Consider the following 17,986-nt stretch of genomic DNA (forward strand, 5'->3'; position numbering starts at 1 on the left):
GTCTCAATTGTCCTTTCATTTCCTTCATTTGACATATACTTCCTCTGTCTCAATTTAAGTGTCTACGTTTGACTAGACACGGAGTTTAAGAAATAAAAATAGACTTTTGAATCTCGTGGTTCTAAATTAAAAATGTGTATAATATAATAAAATATCCTTTGAATCTTGTGATTAAAAAATCTTGTGATTATAAACCTGACATGTAAGATATTTGAATTGTCAACTTATTAAATATAAAAAGAGGCGAACATAACCAAAATAAGATAAATTTTAACAATAATTGAGAAATTAAGGGGAAAAATAAGAGGAAAGGCAAAAAAATATATCGACTCACTAAGGAGAATCGCAGTATTATTTGCAAAATATATAAATCATAAAGACTAACTAAAGTGAATAACCAAATTAATTACGTTGGGTCTCGTGCATTGCACGGGCATAGTTTGCTAGTATGATACTAACAAAATAAAATAAGGTCTTTGATTGTTTACCCTTTGCTCTTTCTTTCCACGTTCGGTGAGAATATTGGCCCTTTTAGATTAGTTTCTTTTAACCTGATAAGGTCTTTTTTCTTGTTTACTTTTTCAAGTTTGATAATCCAATGCATGAAAAAAAAAAAACAGCTTTGAAAAAGAAGAAAAAAAGCAAAAAGCTAAAATTAACTTCTCGACCAAAATCACGTTCACCGTTGTCGTACAATCACCACTGCCTGCTACCTCCATCAATAGCCAATACCTTATAATTATGAGTCCGGAATCAAAATGCCCCAAAAAAAAAAAATTTTGAACCAAAATACCCCAACAAAAAAAAAATGTTACGAAAATACCTTTACGCAGTAATTTACTGCGCTAAAGCAGTTAACGGAGACCTACTGCGCTAAAGCAGTTAACGGAGACGGTTCCGTTAACTGCTATAGCGCAGTAAATTACTGCGCCATAGTGTTCGTCTTTTTTTTTTTTCCGACTCTTTTGGTTAACCCTTCTTTCGTTACACTTTTTAACGTACTTTGACCATAGATTAATCATGCTTCGGGATCCCGAAACTTCAATATTTTATATAGAACCCTACTTATTTTTATGCGATTAATAAGGTAGGATCAACACATCAAGGATACACAAAAGTTCGGATGACCGTTTTAGTGGTTGAAAAGTGCTCTAACGCCATTTTCGTTTCAAGGATCGGTGACATTAGCTTGAAGTTCTTTACGAATACTTAAACTTGTTCATTAATAATTAATCAAAAGTTAGTCAAAATGGCAGCATTCATACAAAAAAAAAAAAAAAAACTTAATTAAATTGCATCATTCATAACCTTGAGTAGATGAAAATACTTAAACTTGTTCATTAATAAGAAACCCAAACTTTTTAAAATACAATCATCAAAGTAAGAAAAAAACTTAAAAAACATTCATCAATTAATGCCCTTGAGTTGATCTTCCGCCACCACCGCGAGATGTGCCACCACCACTAGAGGTACTTCCACCACGAAAGTTTCCTCCACCACGAGGTACTTCCACCGCGAGATGTAGTTTGACCACCGTGCCGTAAGGACACTTGCGCTTATCATGACCAACATAATTGCAAAATAAGCATTTTCAAGTGTATCTCCGTTGGAACATCCATTTCATTATGAATATGCGAGTATGCATTCTTTCTGAATTTACGGATAAATACTTTATTTGCAACCATTGAAAATTGATCCGGTGGCCAATAACTCTCACTACCAAGTGGGTAGAACCTTCCAGTTCTTGCATAATTTTCAACCGTATATTCCTCGGCCATGTACGAGGAGGCGTTCTTTCCCATTGTGATAAAAACACTTGAAGGTACGAGAACATGGCATGTGATATGATTTTTGCCGCATGTGCATGTTCTTGGAATCTCACAAATTGTGTGGACGTTACCTCTTTTACCTTGGTGCACACTTGTTGTGAGTTCAAATATGCACTCTGCAGGGTTGTACTCCATCCGGTCATGTTTCTGAGCCTTATATTTGTGGTACTCGAACGCTTTAACGGTTTTGGCATCCATCTTAGACCTTCGTCGCATGTGCTTTGGCCTCTTTTGATCTGCGACGAACCGCTCCACAACCTCGCTTAAATGTCATTCTCACCATTGCGGTGACGGGTAGTCCCGTGCAAATTTCAACAAGCCATTGAATGACTCGTAGCCGGTGTTTGTTGTCGCATACCCCATCGCCTACCTTCATCCCGGTGTAATGTCCATTTGTCTTTATCAATTGCATTTAACCGCAGAAGGCTTCCTCATTCGCCCGCCTAATAATGTCCATCCGAGGTTAAACTTCTTCTCCCGATGCTCGTTGCAGCCGCCACATCCAATTGCGAAGTCGGGATTCGATATGCCTTTTGGAAGTTTGCCTTCAAGTGCCGTAAACAATAACGATGGTAGGCAAAAGGGTGGGGCCACCACCCGCAAATTGAACATATTGTGCAATATGCCGGATGTACGTCCGATATCACATATTCCCATGCGATCCTTAATAACGTGTTGCCTTAAGTAGTCTAAAAACATACCTCACGTACTAATGCTCTCATTAGCGTAATTCGCAAAAGCTAAAGGGAATATAGCTCCATTTGCATCCATTCCAATCGCTATTAGCGACTTTTTTATGTCATACTTCCCGTACACATGTGTTCCATCTATTGATATTACGTGCCGACAATGAGCAAACCCATCCATGCATGATTTGAAGGCCCAAAATACAAAATCAAAAATATTCTTTGGGCACACAGCTTCGATTTGAGCTTCCATTCAACAACAGTACCATGATTGATGTGTTGTAGAGCCGCCATGTATCTCGACAACGTCTTGAAAGAGCCCTCCCAATTGCCGAAGACTATTTCATGTGCACACCTACGCCCAAGATACGCCTTCCTCCTAGTAACAGTTTTGTTATATACTTTCGTGTGACTCTAATACAATCTTTAATGGTACCTCGAAAAAGTTGAAATATCAGCATATAACAACAAGGAACATTATATTAACACCAAAAATAAAATAAACTTAGGCGAAGGGGATACCTTGGGTTTTCTCTAATGTCGCCAACTAATACACGCGCAATCAAATTAGTATCTAGATTGCAATGATCATCTGGAAGGTCACCCCTATCACAAGTGTGCTTTGTGTAGAACTTTAAAATAGTCCACATCTTTTCAGCAGTTTCCTTACCACGGAGCATCCATTCGCAGCCTTGATATTTTCGCTTGCAGACTAATTGCCAAAGTTTTCGTGTGGAATCATCAACTTTAAACTCCCTCATCCCCTGGATGCAATAAATCTTAACAACCCTTTGCAATGATTTTTTCGAGCTGAAAATCATCCCTTTTTCAATATGAGCCTTTTGTTTTACCTGTGTCCATTCCGGCTCTTTCCACAAACTTCGCCGAATATGATCATCATCCCTAGAAAGACAAAGGCATTTGGGTGATATTGAAGATGATCAAGATAGGGGATCTCATCGGAATGCCACCGAATCGGGTCGACTCTTCGTTGAAATTGGCCATACGAACTTGAGTCGACCTGCCGTTCAAATGGTTGCTGTGAATTCGGTTCCTCTTCGTGTGCTTGATCGTTCATCATGTCTTAACGATTCTACTTAATGTTGAGGATTAGTTCCAACCTCAATCTCATCGTCACTTTCCTCCGCATTAGGTATTTCCTCACTATCGCTGGATGATGTCACTATATATTTCGGATAATCTGGACCATCCATAGCATGCCTTTGCCTATAATTTGGTGCAACCACCACATTCTCCCTATACAAGAAATTAGGATGTTTTAACTACTACACATCAAATAACACTATTGATGTTAAAAAAATAGACAAATACCGATAGTAATCAACCGCACCGAAACTTGAAGAAGGACCATCGCTTTGAGTTGTTGGATAGGCGAGGATGTTCCAACCGATTCATCTATCCCGATTGAGGAGACCGTCCGATATGATCCATATCACTCGCATAACCCCTAAATAATATAATCGACATCATTAGTAGCATTCAAGTGCCACTACACATAATAATAATAATAATAATAATAATAATAATAATAATAATAATAATAATAATAATAATAATGTAAAAAATGAATATTTACCACTGCCCATCAAATTGCTGACTTAAACTATCCAGAGGCATTTGGCTAGTCAAAATGCTTTCATAGTACTCATGTCAGGGTAATTGTGTTGATAAGTAGATTCCGCTTGAGTGACTTCGGCCTGAATTATAGACGGGGCTTCCCGACGAGGTCTATTTCGGGCTTCCCGAGGAGCCCTAGCCATGAATTCAAGTCGATTAATGGGGACCTTCTCTATATACATTTCAAGGACGTTTAAAGTTATGCATTTCCTATAATCATAAGGCGCCTTCAAAAAATCAGTCAACGAATCGTCGTCTTGAATGTACCAACGTCATAACTAGTTACACCTTGCGGCGTAAATGACGTTGGATATTTTCCAATTATATTTAGATCAAAATCACTTCTACTAACTTGTAGTCTATTATACAAGGCTTGGAGTAGTTTTGAGAATTTTAAGTCAAGTGGAAACTTAACATGGTATTTTGGGGAAGAATCATAGCGCAAATTATTTTCTCTCGAATATAATTTGTCCGTCCTGCAATAAAGAAACTCTAATTCTTGGAACATCTGCCATATTTTGAATAATTTGGGAGGAATACAAAACGCAAAAAACTAGATGAAACTTTGAATTTTTTGCTTTTTTTTTTGCGTTATACGAACTCGGTATTTATAAGATTTGAAGTTTGAATATAGAACCAACGCATGCATGCAATTACAGTGTCTTGCAGTGTTACGTCAAATCAAATTAAGTGCGAAGAGTTGCATAACACATGAAATAAATGTGTTATGGCAGATTCCAGCAGTATAGCGCAGTAAATAACTGCGTTAATGCACTCAGATAGAGTATAACGCAGTAATTTAATGCGTTATACTGGCATAACGCAGTATTTTACTGCGCTATACCACTGCACCATATTGTCACCTCAACTGTCAAACAGAAAAACGTCATGATTCGAATCAAACTTTATATAACGTAATTTGACGAATAGTTGTTACCAACCACACAACATTCCACACAAAATTGAGCTACTATGTCATTTTTTGACCAATTTAGAGATATTAGTCGTGTTATATCGTTCACTCCAAAGAAACATATTTGAACAATGGGTAGGACTCGGGAACTAGATGATGTTGATTTTCATTACTCAAATAACCCTAACGATAGATTCAATCGAGAATACAATAATAAAATGACAGAGGAGTGGGATTGGCGTGTTAGGGAGACTGCAACACTGGAACACAAGTTAGCGTCAGTAGGGCTTAAACGCCTAAAAAAACGTGCTATGTCAATGCCTCGCGGAACTCCACAAGAGTTTAATTTGGCTCTTAATCGTTTTCGCGAAGAGAACAATCGGATGCAAATACGTTACCATAGGGTAGAATATGGTATACATGGTAGCACAAGATTTAGATCCAAGTGGGATTCGGACTGTGAAATGTCCGATGAAGATTAATATTTTTCTTACAATAAGGTAAGTAGGTAGGGTCATAAAGACCCTCCCCCCCTCCCCCCCAGGGTACTTGGAGGTTTGCAACTATATAAGTAGCTCTTTCTTTGTTATTAGACCATACCATATTCAATGTCGAGTAGTAGAAACTCAGCTTGGTCTTTACTCCTTCCAAAAGAACCAAATAACAGTGATGATGAGAGTTCAAATCATAGTAGTTTTTCGAGCGATACCAGTGATTTCAAACTAGATGAGCTAAATCCCCACCTTCTTATAGAGCGTAATGATGATTTTTGCAGTATGAAATATTCAGATCCGCGGGAATATTATTGCGGTTTACGCCGAGAATGGTCACATCGGCTTGCCGAATCAGAACGTCTTGTTCGTGACTTGGAAAATCTCAACGCTCCAATCCCAACAAGGTACTCCTTAACCATGCCTCAAGTAGGTCCGAAACTTGCGAGCTTGCCGTGCAAAGGATTAGAAAAGAAAACAACGGGATGCGGCAAGACGATGTAGATTTTACATGCTAAAGTTGGTCGAAGAACAAGCATCATCAACCGGTAGAGAACTAACTGCATACCGAAAAAAGATGTGTCTTAGTTAAACCGCCAATATTTTTCTCGAGGACGATATTGGCGACTTGTACTCTGATGATGATTAAGAATGTTGTGATTTTAGTTTTAAGTTTAATATATCATTATGCTGTTATTTTGAAGAATATTAGTATGTTAAGTATTTTCATCTACTCAAGGTTATGAATGATGCAATTTAATTAAGTTTTTTTTTTTTTGTATGAATGTCGCCATTTTGACTAACGTTTGATTAATTATTAATGAACAAGTTTAAGTATTCGTAAAGAACTTCAAGCTAATGTCACCGAGCCTTGAAACGAAAATGGTGTTCGAGCATTTTTCAATCACTAAAACGGCCATCCGAACTTTTGTGTATCCTTGATGTGTTGATTCTACCTTATTAATCGCACAAAAATAAGTAGGGTTCTATATAAAATATTGAAGTTTCGGGGTCTCGAAGCATGATTAATCTATGGTCAAAGTACGTTAAAAAGTGTAATGAAAGAAGGGTTAACCAAAAGAGCCGGGAAAAAACAAAAGACGAACACTATAGCGCAGTAAATTACTGCGCTAAAGGTATTTTCGTAACATTTTTTTTTGTTGGGGTATTTTGGTTCAAAATATTTTTTTGGGGGCATTTTGGTTCCGGACTCTATAATTATCATCGTCAGTTTCCACTATCGATAGAGCATATTTCATCAAACAAATAGTTTACACAATTAATACACTTATAAATTATTTTTTATACAATTTTATTCATATAAATTTAATTATTAAAGGGACAACCGTATATAAAGCATCTTTCGTGGGTCTGGAGAAGGGCCACAACTTGGGGATGTAGACGCTTTTACCCTAATGCAAGTATTAACGACTGCTCTCATGGCTCGAATCAGTGACCTAGGTCACACCGACAACTTTACCGTTGCTCCAAGATTCCCCTTCAATATAAATAATAATTTTTTGTTATTTATTAATTTTAAATAAAGATGAATTTTACACATTCATATTGTGAGAAAACAAAAATGTCCATAATTTATTATTCGGATTTAGAATAATATATCAATAACCAAGTATATATTTTTTATTCAAATATTTAAAATTTTAATTAAAAAGGAATGGGCCTTAATGTCCCTTTCGCCCTTCTTACCCTAATATAATACTCTCTCCAATTCACAATAAATGATTTTTGCATAGAAATAAAGAATAATTAAGTTAAATAATTATTGCAATCAGTATCATGAAATTATTTTTTAATGACTGTGTTAAACTTAAAATTATTTATGGTAAACTAAAGCAAATAGAAACAAAAATACTTATAAATAGATAAAGTGGCTCATGAAAGTTACTCCACTTTAATGGAAAAGGAAAAAATGGAGAGAAAAAGTTGGGAAGCAAAATGAACGTGCACTGAAGACCCGTTGCCTCCGGGTGTCGGGACCCACGTAAGTGATTCACTATTCTACTCTCCCTCAATTATGCACCAACTATCAAACTTTTAGATTCAAATTTCTAAACTTTAATAGTAAATTCAAATATAGACTTTTAAAAATAAAATTTATATATTTAAAAAATTTTCATAATTGATTTGACACGTTTATCAAAGAGTAAAAAATAGAATAACAATTTTAGTAACATATTACTGCTAATTATTACTAAGTCATCTAATGATTGAAATAAATAAAACATAATTTAAAAGTTATATTGCCTCTTGTTCGTTGAACTTTCCAACTTAATAATAAGGGTAAAAGAGTTATAAAATGATAAATTATCCCTTAACTTTTCAAATTGTACAAGTAAAAATAGACAATTATTTAGTTGTTATAATAATTAAAAATTAAAAATATTTAAAAAGACATATAAAGAAATTTTGGTTGACTCACAAAATTTCTAAATGTGACACATAAAATTTTTACTCCCTCCGCTCACTTTTACTTATCCACTTTTATTATGCACACCTTTTAAGAAATAATAAATGAAATGCATAATTTATAAATGTACCTATATTAATTGGTGCATATTTTTGTTGGATTTAAAATATAATTTGAAGTTAGTATTTAATACTATGGGTAAAACAGGAAAAAAAACTTATTTTGTTTTGATATGCCAAAAATGACAAGTAAAAATGAAAATTTATTTTTGGAATACTGGACAAGTAAAAGTGAACAGAGAGAGTAAAATAAAATTTATATATTTAAAAACTACTATCAAACTTTACTTGTCATAATTGACTTGACACGTTTATCAAGAAGTCAAAAATAAAATACCAATTTTAATAACATATTACTCCTAATTATTACTAAATCATCTAATAATTGAAATAAATAAAACATAATTTAAAAGTTGTACTGCCACTTGTTGGTTAAACTTTCCAACTTAATAATAAGGGTAAAATAGTTATAAAATGAGAAATTATTTGTCAATTTTTCAAATTATACAAATAGACAACTATTTAGTTGTTATATTCCCTCTGTTTTAATTTATGTGAACCCATTTGATTGGGCACGATATTTAAAAAAGAGTGATGACTTTTGAAACTTGTGGTTCAAAATAAGTCTTGAATATTTGTGTGGCTGTAAATTATTTCATAAAATGAATTTGTTTCCAAATTAGGAAAGAGATCATTATTTTGGCACAAATTAAAAAAATAGGTTCACATAAATTGAAACAGAGGAAGTAATAATTAACAATTAAAAATATTTTAAAAAACATATAAAAGAAATTTCGGTTGACTCACAAAATTTCTAAATTTGACACATAAATTAGGAGTAGTTATTAGTCACTCAAACTGTGTCGTTTGATGTAGTGTATCGCGGTGCCATTCATATCTCTGTCTTATATATATATACTATGTTCACTCATTTATTCATCCTTCTACTCTTTCTTCTCCTTTCTCTCTGTTTCCATTAATAAAAGGAAACTTCCTTTTCCTACCAAACAAAGAGATTGGGTGTTTCTACTTTCCTTGTTTCTTGTGTTTATATACTGTGTTTGTGAGAATTGTGTAGTGTTCTTTTTTGTTGTTATGGCGGGTGTTGGAGCAAGATTGAAGGTTTTTAGGCCATTGTTGTCAATTTCTTGGAGTTTTCTTTTGGCTGCTATATTTGTTTCAGCTGAAAGAAGTTTAAAGAGAGAAAGTGTTGCACATAATGCAACTACTCACCAATCTGATGCTGATTTACTTTCTTCTGTTGTCAATTTCTTGTGGAAGCCTAATGAATCTGGTTACCAACATGTTTGGCCGGTAAATAATTCTTGATCTATGTTTCATTACTGTTCCTACCGTTTCAATTTGTTTGTCTGGTTTTGACTTGACACGAAGTTTAAGAAAGTAAAAACACTTTTGAGTCATGTTTTCTTAAACCAAGGACACGTGGAATGTACCACGATCTTAAACATGATGTGTGTAAAATTGAAATTAAAAAGTTGTAAAAAAGGAAAAGAAGCATCATTTTTGAAACGGACTAAAAAGAAAAGTAGGACAAACAAATTGAAACGGAGGGAGGGAGTATCTTTTTTTTTTTTTTCTTTTTTTTTTTTTTTAAAGTTATGTTGTATTTTTATAGCTTTGAATTTTTTGAACTAGTTGTGATTTGTTTATTGTTATGTGATCTGCTGGATTGAATTGATAGTGGTAGTTGGTAAAGTTAGTAATCATAATTTAGTTGATTAGGTGGGACCATTAATGGACTAAAAAATTGAATCTGGAGTAGTTAGCTCTATGTATGCATGAAATGCACCAATAAGTTATCTTTGTGCATATTTGTGCTCTTGTTGCTTCTTTTTTTTTTCTGGAGTTGTAGAATATGGATGTCAACATGTATATTTACTTGCTGTTTGAGATCAAGAATAAAGAAGGAATGAAAACGTAATGAATATGTTCGAATAAAGCTGATCGAAAAAGACTAAGATGAAATCCATATATCTAAGATATATGAGTGAGTTGGCCAATGTGAAGTTTGTATTCCAGAGTAGTTATGTTAATTTTCCATTTGAAAGTGATGCTAGCGTAATGCTTCTCACAAAGGTAGGGAGGTAGGGGTAAGGTCCGCGTACATCCTATCCTCTCCAGACCCACTTGTGAGATTACACTGGGTATGTTGTTGTTACTGAATAATGCTTCTGGCATCTGAGATGGTAGCATATTGGAAATCTGAGCTATGATTGGGCTTCCAAATCCATGCGCCATATTGATTTATAAAATCCTACTTTAATAACTCCGCCGATATTTTCATTAGGCTCCTGACCTTCTGTTTGCTTTAATCCTGTCAACGTGGTTGACAACGGAAGTTTTGAATGTGTGTTACTGGATGTCATTGCAGGAAATGAAATTCGGATGGAAAATTGTTGTTGGTTCCATAATTGGATTTTTGGGAGCAGCATTTGGGAGTGTAGGTGGTGTTGGCGGGGGTGGCATATTCGTACCTATGCTTTCTCTCATCGTTGGATTTGATCCAAAATCATCTACTGCAATTTCAAAGTGTAAGATCGGGAGCACTAGATAAGATTGACTTTTTCTAAGAAATTTGATTGTTAATTTCATGGTTTCAACGGCTTAACAAACTGTAGTGAATGTATTGTTTATTCTGATCCTTCTGGACTTGCCGATGATTATTGAAGGGAAGGAACTTAATGATAAAAAGAAAGAAAAAGAAGGGAACTTAATGAGCAATGACTCAATAGACCCTGAACTTTTCACCTGGAATTACTCCTGACTCAAGTTTTCATTGGAAAACGTTCTCCATGCTCCTTCTTATCACTAAACCTCCTTGCCCTCCACAGTCCTTGAGCTAAATTCAGTTATCTTATGTTGGGAGATTGTTGGATATTATTTTCCCTTTTTGTGAGAAGTATAGCTTTTAGCTTTAGTCACAATTTGGATTTCTAAACAGAAATTAGCAACTAGATAAGACAAGTGTGCATATCAGATAATTTACTCCCTGATAAAATGCTTTTTCCCCATAGGCAGAATAGGAGTAAAAAACCCTTGGATTCGCACTTTTTATCAGCAAAGCACTGTAGTAGCAGGTCTTAGTTTCTGAATTTTCCTCATCTGTTGTTAGCTGCTCTCTCCTGGTTAAGGGACTCACAGATTCTATTCTTGATTGTCAGGCATGATCATGGGAGCTTCGGTCTCTACTGTTTACTACAATCTAAAGCTCAGGCATCCAACGATTGATATGCCTATTATTGATTATGATTTGGCCGTGCTCATCCAGCCAATGCTGATGCTTGGCATTAGTATTGGAGTTACTTTCAATGTGATATTTGCTGATTGGATGGTAACAGTTCTGCTTATAATACTCTTCGTCGGTAAGACTGCACTTGAAATATGGCACACTTTGTGTTTCCTTTACCCACTGCTCCAACAAAACTTCTGAACTTACGTGATTGTTGCAGCTACATCAACCAAGGCCTTTTTACGAGGGGTAGAGACGTGGAAAAAAGAGACTATCATGAAAAAGGTTAATGAATTTTTTTTCCCTATTTGAATACTATAGTCTGTACATTGTGAAACATGTTTAAATTGTCTGTCCTTTTGCTCTTTATTTTCACCAATTTTAGTGGCATCCATTCTGTACAGTTCATAGCATGCCTTGTCCCATTGAATTCTAGCAAGGCTAAGTAAATAAGGTCATATATGTTAAGTGTTGGTTTTGATAATCATATGTTTTTCTTACTTCAGGAGACTGAGGCTGCGAAAAAGTCAGGCGCAAATGGTAGGTTATACAAACGACTTCTTTATTATATATGAGTTTATTGGGATTTCAGTCTTGGTGTTCTTTTCTTTTCTGCTGATATGTTTTTTTGTGCTAGGCGCTGGTGAAGACGCAGAATACAAGCTCCTTCCTGGTGGTCCCAACGCTGACACTCAAAAGAAAGAAACAGAACCTGAACCTGAGGTAACTTATCTTAGATCTTGAAATGAATCAATGGTAATATTCTGCTTCTTCTGATAGTTTAGATCTAATCAGCTATGTCATTTTAGGTGCCTATCTTGGAGAATGTTTGCTGGAAGGAAACTGGACTCCTCTGTATAGTTTGGGTTGCATTTCTAGGCCTGCAACTTGGCAAGGTTTTCATTTCTCCTTATCTGTATTTTTTGTTTATGATCCCACATATACTCGGTGTTTTTTAAAGGTATTTTTAATTTTGTAAACTAACCCGCCTTGTGTGTTGTGGAAATAGAATTATACAGACAATTGCACACCAACATACTGGGTGGTGAATCTGTTGCAGGTTCGTGTTTATCTATGTTAAAGGTTGATGCAAACTCTAAAATCCCAAAAGTTATTCTAGCAATGAACACAAACTCTTTCAATGTCCTGCAGATCCCAGTTGCCCTCGGTGTATCATCTTATGAAGCTGTTAGCCTGTACAAGGGTTGGAGAAAGATTGAATCTAAGGGAGAAGATGGAACTAACTTCCAGGTGCTGCAACTGATGACTTATTGCTTTTTGGGAATAGTAGCTGGTATGGTAGGAGGACTTCTTGGTTTAGGTGGAGGATTTATTATGGGTCCTATGTTTTTGGAGCTGGGTGTTCCTCCTCAGGTGCGTTTTTATTGTTATCCTTAAGTGGTATGGAGCAAAATGAAAACATTTTTTCTTCATACAATAGGGTGCAGAAATGCTACCAATCTATGGTTGGTTCATTTTGCTGGTTATGCTTGCTGAGAAAATAATTTGTTGGTACTCAGAATGGCAATTAACGATTGAAATTTTAATCATGAGTTCAAGCATGTAATTTTTTGGATGCAAATGTGAAGTCGAAGGGATCTTAGATATGTTAGAAAAAACGGATTATTGACTTCCTGGATTGAAAGAGAAACTCAAACAATGAGAATCAAAGATAAGGTGCCCCAAATATATTGATTAAAAAAAGATGCCTAAATATTTTTGATAGAGACAATTTCAGTTGTCATTTGCTTAGTAATGTTTATATGTGCCCTTGATCTTTAACAAATTCCGTGCTCAATAGAAGCAGTGACTTTTACCCACAAAAGGTTGTGCTGAATAATGTTACTTAAGTTAATAGGGCTTTGTCTTTTGAATGTAGAATTTAGCAAAATTCTTGGATACATCATTTCTCGGCAAATTGGATTAATATTTGTGTATCATGACATTCACAAAGCATCTTCCTATAGCTTCACACATGATATCATTTCTCAATTTTCCTTCCATGTTTCATTTTACCTATGCCTCTGTATATTCATGTTAATCTTACAGTTAAAAGAGCTTATCTTGTCGCATTTGAAGTTTCCCATATTTTTTGTTTTTTCCCCATATGTGGTGGGTTTTTTTTCTTTGATTATCAGTAAATGGAGTTGTTTGATGCTTGTACTTCGATTATCAAATTGTTTTAATTTCTATAGTAGTTCACCAAGCCTTTTATACTGCTTTAAATTGCTTGTTCTTTTCGCTAGTACTATTTGATTGCTTCTTTTACTATGTTATTTATCATATTATCTTGCTGCTATTACTGCTTATTATTACTGTTTATTATTCATGATGCTTTTTCATCTCTCTTTGAGCCGGGGGTCTATCGGAAACAGCCTCTCTACCCGTCAAAAGGTTGAGGTAAGGTCTGCGTACACTCTACCCTCCCCAGACCCCACCTGGTGGGATTATACTGGGCATCATGTTGTTGTTGTTGAGTTGTTTGATGCTTAATATTTAGCAGCTGTATATATGGCAAGCAGAGTTAGGAAAATGTTACTGCTTTGTGTCTAGGACAATCTTTCACCAGTTATTTCATGGAAGTTGTCCATGACTAAATTAGGATAAAATTTAGGATCTTTTATTAAGTGAAAAATACAATTATCCAATTATAAACCAGTGCATGTATAAATTTCAAAATTCAGTTGGTAGGTGAATATTACGGTTGTAAAAAGTTAAAGTTATCATTTTTCCTTCACTGAGATGCCCGTCTATCTTCATATCTGTTCCAAGTTCTCATCATACTTTATAGCCATTGTCTCATGTTACTGTGTTTGTGCTACTAGGTTTCAAGTGCCACTGCCACCTTTGCAATGATGTTCTCCTCATCAATGTCTGTTGTAGAGTATTACCTTATAAAGCGTTTCCCAGTTCCCTATGGTATGTGCTGATCCCTTGAATTAACGATTATAAGGTAGATTTTTCACGTTTATATCGAAACTGAAAGTTGTATTCTTGCCGCAGCTGCGTACTTCGTTGCCGTGGCAACTGTTGCTGCTCTCATTGGGCAACATGTTGTGAGGAGGATGATTGTGATACTAGGAAGAGCATCGCTTATCATCTTCATCCTTGCCTTCACAATATTTGTCAGTGCAATTTCACTAGGTATGTGTGTATTTCCGGCGGTGCCTCATCAGCATCAACATTTAAACATCTTCCCAGATGAATCATGACTTCATTCTCCATTTCAGATTGAATTGGTATTACAAATTTATTATCTGGTTTGACAGGTGGGGTTGGTGTCTCAAACATGATAGGGAAGATCCACCGCCATGAATACATGGGCTTCGAGAACCTTTGCAAATTTGATCCTTAATTATGTTTTGAGTCTAGGTGAAGCAAACTGGTCGTACATTAGTGCTTCGCTAATTCAAAGTATTGGCTTAAGTTGGAGAACAATTCTTGGCTTGGTGGAGGAAGACAACCACCATATCAATTTAGCTAGTTCAGTTCTACATTAGATATACACCGGCAATGAATCTGCTGTGGAAGATTTCTGCTCTGGAGAAATCTACTGTGGTATATTTCTGCTGTGGGTGTTTTCATCATTTTCCCGTGATAATGTGGGACTTTGCCCCTGTTGTTGTCATGTCTGCTTAAATGAGATTCAGTTTTGTGACTATTGAACACCAGAAATAATCGAGAAAAGAGAGAGAAATTCTTAAGTCATTTAATTTGTAACACTGTGTTATCTTGGTGTAAAACACTACTGTGGAAGATAGTCTGAATTATTATTGATTCGATGTTGTGACTGTCCCTTTTGCTAGCAAGTAGTACTTGAGGTTCAAGGAAATAATTATTATTGATATCTTGTATGATCGAGAACATGATCTATACCAAATGAGTGCCTAGGTTGATGCTTCATGCACTGGTTTGAGTATTTTACTTGGCCATTTGAAGTGTGAATAATGACTTACCTCCCATAACATATAAAATTCTGTTATTTGCCACTTCTTATTTTGTCCATCTCTACCTAATCCAATTGCACGCATAAAAGTTTGGTCAAAAACTACAAACACCAAAGATATAGTATAAAATACTTTTGGGAGTATCAACCTCTCATTGGGGTCCGGAACAAAAATGCCTTCAAAAAAAATTGTTTGAACCAAAATACCCCAACAAAAAACAATGTTACAAAAGTACCTTTCGCCTTGAAGAAAATATTCGCGCTAAAGACTTAACCGTAATGCATCAAGTTAAGTAAATCGCGCTATAACAATTATTCTCACCTAAAGGCAGAAAATACCGCGCTATATCCTTCAACATAAACCCATCGGGTTCCACCCATTCTCCTCCGGCGCTTAAAAAAAAAATAGAAACCGCCATTGACTAAAAAAAACGAGGTGGTCCCACATCCAAAAACGTCATTTTCTATTAAATTTCGTCCGAAAGCTTAGATTATAAGATATTCGTTTCTATGAAGAAGATTCTAAAAGCTCAAATTTTAAAAAAGCGGCGTAGGAACTCCATTAAAATAATCTAAGCAAAAAATCTTCGATTAAGGTTTTGTACTATGAACTTTTGTTATTATTTTGTTATATACATTATATTCTAAGATGTAACATTTAATCGCTATGTTTCAAAAAAAAAAAAAAAAAAAAAAAAAATTTTGTTCTTTTTGGACTAGGCGTGTTTTTGCCATCGCTGCATTTTTTTTTTGGTTTAATTCAATATTTGTTAAATGTTTATGAATTGTTAATTTGTTATATGTTTATGAGTTGTTAATTTGTTAATTATTTTATGAATTGTGAATGAATTATTATTTTGTTAAATATTGATTATGAATTTATTAGTTGTTAATTATTGTTTTATGAATTAAAAAGAAATTGATTGGTAATGAATTATTATGTTGTTAACACTTTGATTGGATGATTGTTATGTATTGTTTTGACATTTTTCGTATCGTGTCATATCAGATAGGACCAAATCGGTGGTTACATAAAATAGGACATTTTGCCGTTATATAAAAATAATATTAAAGTAACAATCAAAATAAACATTGTATTTAAATTAACAACATAATATAATATAATAGGTAACAACCATCCAGATAAGTTGTAAATGATTATGAATTGTTATCTATATAATTTTAAAAAAGCGTGAATATATATATGTTAAATAAAAAAGATTATCTAAAAAAGAATAGTTAAAGTTCTTCTTTTCATAAATACATAAGTTAACGATAAAAATGTAAAGTTTATAGAAAAATATGTGGTCGACGAATATACTCTTTTAGTCTAATTTTATCGTAGCTGTGTTGGCTATTTGGTCAACTAAAAATATATCACACATTCAAAATAGAGTTCTAAACAAATATTATCGTCGAATTTCGATTCTCAAACTAATTAACTTAACAAGTCTTTTTGTCATCACATAATTCAAAAGTAATTAACTTAAAAGTCTTTGCCATCACATACGTGTCCTTACTATCACATACATTAAATTTCATCGCATATCCCATTCTAATTATTCACAAGATATAATACTACATAATTCACATATTCCCTACAAATTATTAATTAGTTAATAATTTATCTTTCATTTCAAGAATAATGACTAATTTAGTTTTGACAGACGGACTCTTTAAACGGATCCGAATATTCCCCCGGGCCCGATGTTCCCGGGACCCGATGCTCACTTGTGAGGCCCGATGCTCGCGCGGCCCTCTCGTTCACCCTAGACCTCGGATAGATTGGTATTGTCTTTCACAACACAATCAGCAGTCGACTTATTATGGATCGGTACTATAGGGATATCTACCAGGCTCGCCCCCGTAAGGCCGGCAGAGAGTTTCGACTCTTTTTACGCGAGCACCCCCACACCGCGTCAAAGATATTATTTCGGGGCGCATCTACCGTTGCGTGTCCGTTGCTCGGGTAGCGACGCACGATTGGGCGCTCACACGGCTATGGTTGAGCGGTGGAGGCCGAGAGACACATACCTTCCATCTTCGCCTCGCGAGGCCACGATTACACTTCGGGGATGTGAAAGGTCCTCTTTGGATTGCGGGTAGATGGAGAGCCATTATACACCTCGTACTAGCCTCCTCGTGGTCGAGACGGGCGACAGAAGGTTGATCAGGCTCACCCAGCCGATACTGTTGAGGCCGCATTTCCCGGGCGCAGTCGGGTTCGGACAAGGCACTCGCGCTTATTTGGAAGGTCTTGATCGGTTGATGGCACCCCCGCAGACGCCGGCTGATCGTCATGCCCGTTTGTACCGCTATTATATTCGGGGGCATCTTGTTCCCCGTAATTCATCGGCGCCTTTGTCGCCTTACGTTATTTGGTTTTCTTGGAGCATCTGGACCTTCGGGAGACTACGGCACGGGGGGGGGGGGGGGGGGCTATTTTGGCGTATCTTTACGGATGCGGTGCTTGCAGCGTCTATTGGTGTTGTCACGGATGTGTGTGGATTTTCTCGTTCTCCTGAGTAATATTTTAAGCGTGCCTTCCTTTAATGTAGACAAAACTCGAAATGACGACTTAAAAATCGTATTTTCTAATATCGGTTGTACGATATGGGCATGGGAGAGAATCGCCTTTTGTTATACCTAGGCATCGCCTCGACATTGACATGCCTTATGCGAGAGAGGGGACGGCGGGTTTTGATCGGGATGTGGATACGCCACGGTATTACCATTCCGGGACCAC

General features: G+C 35.7%; 1 protein-coding gene across 1 annotated transcript; it reads left to right on the plus strand.

Moving 5' to 3' along the window:
• The first annotated feature begins 8,981 nt into the window (after nt 1–8,981).
• On the plus strand, nt 8,982–15,076 carry LOC132029849 (sulfite exporter TauE/SafE family protein 3-like). Its single transcript, XM_059419231.1, has 12 exons — nt 8,982–9,358; nt 10,437–10,596; nt 11,227–11,427; nt 11,515–11,579; nt 11,801–11,834; nt 11,932–12,017; nt 12,104–12,190; nt 12,304–12,354; nt 12,447–12,668; nt 14,120–14,213; nt 14,298–14,438; nt 14,564–15,076. Exons 1-12 carry the CDS (start codon nt 9,140–9,142, stop codon nt 14,647–14,649), a joined length of 1,446 nt encoding a protein of 481 aa, XP_059275214.1. The 5' UTR covers nt 8,982–9,139; the 3' UTR covers nt 14,650–15,076.
• Nucleotides 15,077–17,986: the final 2,910 nt, after the last annotated feature.

Source organism: Lycium ferocissimum, chromosome 9 (genome assembly GCF_029784015.1).
Source record: "Lycium ferocissimum isolate CSIRO_LF1 chromosome 9, AGI_CSIRO_Lferr_CH_V1, whole genome shotgun sequence".
Taxonomy (NCBI): Eukaryota; Viridiplantae; Streptophyta; class Magnoliopsida; order Solanales; family Solanaceae; genus Lycium; species Lycium ferocissimum.